Source organism: Panthera leo, chromosome F2 (assembly GCF_018350215.1).
Source record: "Panthera leo isolate Ple1 chromosome F2, P.leo_Ple1_pat1.1, whole genome shotgun sequence".
In the NCBI taxonomy this organism is placed as follows: Eukaryota; Metazoa; Chordata; class Mammalia; order Carnivora; family Felidae; genus Panthera; species Panthera leo.
Window position 1 is genome coordinate 2,006,237 of NC_056695.1, and position 5,844 is coordinate 2,012,080.

Consider the following 5,844-nt stretch of genomic DNA (forward strand, 5'->3'; position numbering starts at 1 on the left):
ATGTTCCAAGCTAGTTTTCCCTCCTCCCCCAAGGCGCATACCCTTTATTGGCAAAAACAAAAACAAAAACAAAAACAAAACACTCTTAATACATTCTCTTGTGTTTCGTTCCTGTTCTTTTTTTCTCTCTTTCTATGTCTCCTAAAAATACCGCTTAAAGCATTACAGGTAATCACAAAGGCTTCAGTTCAACAATGATAACCAGACACCAGACATGTAGTGAAGTAAACTTGGAATACTTTATAAGGCACCTGAGATAGCGTCTGGCAAATTCGCTTCCTATAGACAATTCTATTACAAACTCTATGACAAAGCAATACTGTTCGTTTCGGTTGAAATGATTTGGCAGCAATGTGAATCTTTGCATTCTTTCTTAGTGAGAAAAGATGCAGTGTGCTTTTTGCTTCAACTTTTGTAGAGAAAGATTCTTGTCTTGTATCCTCTCAATCTCGCTGTCAGTAAATATATAGTAATTTTAAACTTCACATGGAAAGGATTAACTTGGAACACATAGATTTCGTGCTCTTGCAGCTTTGTGTGTGTGTGTGTATGTGTGTGTGTGTGTGTGCGTGCGTGCGTGCGTGTGTGTGTGTGTGTCTATACACATTATTTGGTCGGTAAGCACAAGAGAAAATGCCTTTGGACTTTTATTTGTCATTTGGAGTCGGAGTGAAGAAATGCATTCTGTTCGAGTAAACATTGATTGCGTAAGTCAGTGTGCTACACAGCAGCCAGATTCCTCATGTTTGTGCAGAAGAGACATTCTGGAGAAGGTTTTGGAGCAGTTTTTGCACTGGTATTTCTTTACATCCGAATGGGTCTGCAGATGAGCCCTCAGATTTGACCTGTCTGCAAATGCTCTGTTGCAGTGAGGGCAAGAAAAAGGCTTCTCCCCTGGGGGTGGGGGTGGGGGGGGTTGAGAAAGAAAGACAGTCAGTGTTTTTAGAGGAAAGGTAAAGTCAGATAACGTTCACGAACAACAATCACATTTTGTCGCCAAAAAACTAGACTAAAACTCCGCAGAATAGATCCTTATGTCCATATCTGGCCCTCGAAGATAAATCCGAATATCGCGTTAAAAAAAAAAAAAAACCCACCACACCCAGAATCTTGCTGCTGCTGCCCGTCACGCAGAAATAATTCACGTGGTTCTAGGACTTCACTCATTAAAGTTTTCTGCTTCAGCAGGTGCAGCTAATGTTGAGCTCCTCCCAACATTTCCTAATATCTCCCCTTTCCCCTCCTTCTGTATCATGACTCAGGCTGGATAAATGCCTTGGCTCCCTGCAGGATGATTTTGTGCTAGGAATAAAATATTCAGCAGCAGAACAGACAACATAATGAGACAGCGAGAGTCAACTCAGTTCTCCCTGTCCAGCTCGCTCTAGGGTGACAGCTATCGCAATAATGTGACCGACAGAAAACTAGGGACAAACCTTCTTCGCCTACCTACCTGCCAGACCCATTGATTAAGATAGCGACGTCTGCGTTTGCCGGTTATTGGGAGCAGTTTCCCAGAACACACACTCAGGTACGTCTTTCCTGACTTTCTAACCGATCTTTGAGACCCAACCTTCCGAATCTACTTTCCAAAGTCTAAATGCTGTTTGCGGTGTCTGGAACGGAGGCTGTTAACAAGGCACGGGGCGCTCTGTGCTCTAACAACTTTTTGAGTCATCAGGAAGTAGCTATAAAGGATCATCCGTCATTAAAAGCACCGCGTCACTACTTAATGCAAGTCCGACAGCCCGACCGGGGCTTCGTTCTATCACACAGTAACATTCCTGTCTACGTTTTGTTTGGTTGGTTTTTTTCTCTTACCAGTGTGAGTTCTAATGTGTCCTTGAAGTAACCAGGGTCTGGAAAACGCCTTGCCACAGATCTTGCAGACACAAGGTAAAGTGTGGGTCCGGATGTGCATCTTAAGGGCGCCCAGGCTCACGTATTCCTTGTCACAGTATTTACAGCTGAAGGATTTCCTAGACTGGGCGTCGCAGTGCAGCTGCTTATGTTTGGCCAGCCCGGAAAAAGTTGAATAGGTTTTACTGCATAGATTGCACTGAAACTTTTCAGCTTCAATGGCATGGGGGTCTGCAAGCTTGGATTGTAGTCTTTCCTCTTCATCACTAATGGGGCTTTCTGAGCCACTGTGGTCCTTGGACGAGGTGTCGGATGGAGGAGGGGGGCTCACCCGCCCCAAGGATGAGGGGTATCCAGAAAGAGGAGAGAGGCCATTGGGCAGTGGGGAGTGGAATGGAACTGCCGTAGTCCACACGGTAATGGGGCTGTACGCTCCCGAGCTGAGGATCTCTGGTTGTGGTATGACAGGCATGGGGTAACTCTCATAGAGATATGGGGAAATAATCACTGGGGGAAAGAAAAGGAAAGGAGAGATTAAGGTAAAAAAAATAACTTGCGCAGCACAGTGAGGAGCCGCTCGGCCACACCGCACCCGGGGCTTTGCGACGAAGTCAAGCGACTCCTTCCGGGCAGGCGCAGGCCTTGGGAAGCCGGTTCACCTCCAGCCTGGCCGCTACGCGGTCAGCCACCGTCCCGGGGCGCCCACGTTCGCGCCCTGCGTACAGCGGGTGACAGGAGCTACAACCTGCGGTGCGGCTGGGGAGTGCAGCCCAGGGAGGGCCTCCACCGCCCGCGAGGAGGGCAACCTTGGACACCCCTCGAAGGATGCAGAAAAGGCGTCTTCCCTGCCTGCCTGCTCTGGGACCGCTCTGGGGACAAAGATACGCGCCGCGGGGCCTACTCCGTGCGGGGCAGGAGCCTCATCACCCGAAAACAAAGCGGCCACTCGGACCCTCGCCGACTTGCTCATCCTGCCCGTCCTCATGATGCCTGCGTCCGCCAGCTCCTCCGGAAAGCCAAGCGGCCGGAGCTGAATGAAGGTGGCCTTGTCGGGGCGGAGTTCCGCCGGCTCCGAATTGGAACTTACCCCGACGATCGAGGGAGCCTGCACGACAGTTCGGGACACCGTGTGCAGGGAGAGCAACGGGCGCTTGGGTTCTCCTGCGAGGCTATCTGAGCTCGACGCCCACCAGTACGTGTACAGACGCAGAGAGAGAGAGAGAGAGAGAGAGAGAGAGGAGAGCGCGCGCGCGGGCATCCCCCCCCCCCCCCCGGGTTCTCCTGACTTCGGGGCGCGCGTGTCTACCTGTGTGTGTGTCCAGTTCGCTGTAGTTGGGCTTCTTGGAGGCGTTGAAATGCTTCTTGACCAGGAAGGAGCGCGGCATCTTGCCGGCGGGCCCCGCGGGCGCGGATAACGGTCCGGGGAGGACGCGGCCGGTCCCTAGAGCATCGCGCCGGGCCGCGCTCGGGCTGGGGCCGCTCAGGTGCGGCGGGCGACGGGCCGGCGCCTCTCGCGTCGCCGGGCTCCCTGGCGGACTGAGCCCGCTCGGGCCGGGAGGGTTTTTTTTTCCTCGCTTTTGCAAGAAGGATCCAATCACGGCGGAGAGGTTCAGGTTTCAGCTCCTCCCTCTGGGACAGCTGTGAACAGAGGAAGAATCTGTTGTCAGACGAAATTACCCTGGTCCAAAATGGGCCGAGCTCCGGGACTTCGGGGGGGGGGGGGAGGTAGGGGGGTGGGGAGGTGGGGTGGGGGTTGGGGGGGGCGGGGGGGGGTGAAGTTCTTTCCAGGGAGGTGATGTTGCTTCGGCGGCCCCGCCAGCGACTCGTGCGCTCGGAGAGGCTCGCTGGGTCCTGCAGTGTGTGGCTCCCGCGGCGGGCCTGGCCTCCAGATGTCGCAAAGCAAATGCCCCGGGACACGGCGTCCGCTGGCGGGAGGGAGGGTGGCCTGCGGCGCCCGGGGCCGGGAGGAACGCGCCTATATTTGGAAGTGCGTTCGGAGAGCTCCGACCGCCGCGGGGACCGGACGGCCCGCTCCGGGCCCCGGACGAAGGGCGGGGGCAGCGCCGGGACAAAAGCCCCGGAGGGCGAGGCGGGCGCCCCCGGCTGGGGGGCTTTTCCGCGGCGCGCGGGGGGCCGGGCCGCGGGCGGCGCGCGAGCCGGGGGCGGCACTTCCTCCTGGAAAGCGGGTAATCCTGTCGGCCTAGGGGCTCGGCCGGCCCCACAGAAGGGCTCGGTGGCCCCTGGAGGGACCGCTCGTCTGCAGAGCTGGGACGCAGCAAAGCCAGCGAGAGTGGCTGCGCACACAGAGGGGGACACGCCGCAGACGTGCTTAGGGGCCGTGGGAAACGTTCCCCCCCCCCCCCCCCCTCAGCTGCCGTCTGTCCGGCCGGCCGTCTAGCTGACGACCGTCTATCACCCACCACAAACGGGCCTTTAGGGACAAGTGTGTCATTTCAAGCATTGATCTGCTCTGTAGAGCGCTAGTTTCATCAGGATTCACCTCGGGATCTGCCAGGCCCCTGGATTGTGCTTGCAAGGAAGGGGTGCCCTCTCCTCTGCCGCCTGCTTCAAGTTCTAAGGAGCTAGCTCAGGGACCAGCAAAAATACTTCCACTTTTTTTTTTTTTTTTTTTTTTTTTGTATCCGGTCCGGAATCTAAAAGTCCGCTAAGGTGGCTAACTTTGAAAGTAAAATTCCAACAGTCATTTCAAGCATCTCTGACCATTCCAGGCTTTTCTCCCCACCTTCTGCTTAACGACCCAGGAAAGGACAGATTTTCAACAAGCACCCTAGCTTTGTTTCTAACAGGTGCTAGAAGAAAAAAGTGAAAAAAAAAAAATAATGGTGGTGAAGTCAAGACTTGTAAGAGGAAAACGCATTGTCAGGCTGCATAACTTCTTAATCTTGGGAGGAGAAAACAAGAGTGTGTGTGCCTGTGTGCCGGGGGAAGGAGGGGGAGGCTGGGAGGGGGCACTCGCAAGTTTCTGAGCCGATTTCAATGCTTCTTTTTTTTTCTTCCAGCAGTCATAATTTAAATGCCAGGGAAACGAATTTAGATGAATCTTTATGTTAAAAGGAACAGTATTTGTAGGAGACAGGAAGACATGAATATGTATTACATTCCCCTGCACACTATGAACCAGAGTATAATCAGGGCAAGTTTTCTGAGCTTGCTACTTCTTGCGAGGGTTTGTTGAGATCCAGACCCCTGGTTTACGGCACAGGAGTCCTCCCTGCGCCGTCCACGCCACTCCCTGCAAAAGGCACGTTTTGTTAGAAATGTAACACAGTTGAGAAAACATACATCGTTTGTCCCTCTTCCTTTAACCCTGTCCAGTCCACTGACAGTGGGGACGAGCTCCAGAAAGCATTTTGCTTTTGACTCTCTTGCTAGCTGGGACGGCGACCTGCTAACGCGTGTCTTGAAACGAATCCGTTCAAAGCGTTTGACAGTCATTTCCTCAGCTTGAAGAGAAAACGCAAAACGTGAATTTGGATTCCAGACGCGTAACTGGGCCGAGTTCCCCGCCACATGTGCAGGGGGGCTCGTGGCACATGACACAGACCGGAGTCGGGACGTGTTGCCGCACCTACTGGGAGGGGCAGGTAGCGTTCGGGATCGCGCGCGAGGCATGTCGTTACACAGGGCTGCGTGGTAACTGGCTCCACGGAGACCTGTGTGAGGTCTGGTCCGCTGTCAGGAGCCGGGGAGCTGCGCGCTGATGGCATGAGTCAGACTGCACAGGTGCTCTGCTCAGACACAGCAGAGGGCATTTGGTGCCAGAGCCGCGTGGTAAAAACAGGGGAAGGGAGGTCAAGTCCCCACCCGAAGGCCGGCTGCTGGATTCGGCTAAGGCCAGACGCAGGGCTCTTGTCCCGCAAGCCTCAGGGATGATGCGGGGACGTCAGCTTTGCTCACGGGCTAAGAGACCCTCTTGCCAGGGGACAGAAATCTTCGCCCAGGCCACGACAGCAGCTTCAAAAT

At 54.3% G+C, this 5,844-nt stretch overlaps 1 protein-coding gene across 1 annotated transcript; it reads right to left on the bottom strand.

Moving 5' to 3' along the window:
* Positions 1-215: 215 nt before the first annotated feature.
* On the bottom strand, positions 216-5,437 carry SNAI2 (snail family transcriptional repressor 2). Its single transcript, XM_042924252.1, has 4 exons — positions 5,164-5,437; positions 3,167-3,498; positions 1,822-2,367; positions 216-894 (listed from the first exon to the last, which is right to left on the bottom strand). The coding sequence occupies exons 2-4, from the start codon at positions 3,243-3,245 to the stop codon at positions 713-715; spliced, it is 807 nt and encodes a 268-aa protein (XP_042780186.1). The 5' UTR covers positions 3,246-3,498; positions 5,164-5,437; the 3' UTR covers positions 216-712.
* Between the last annotated feature and the right edge of the window lie 407 nt (positions 5,438-5,844).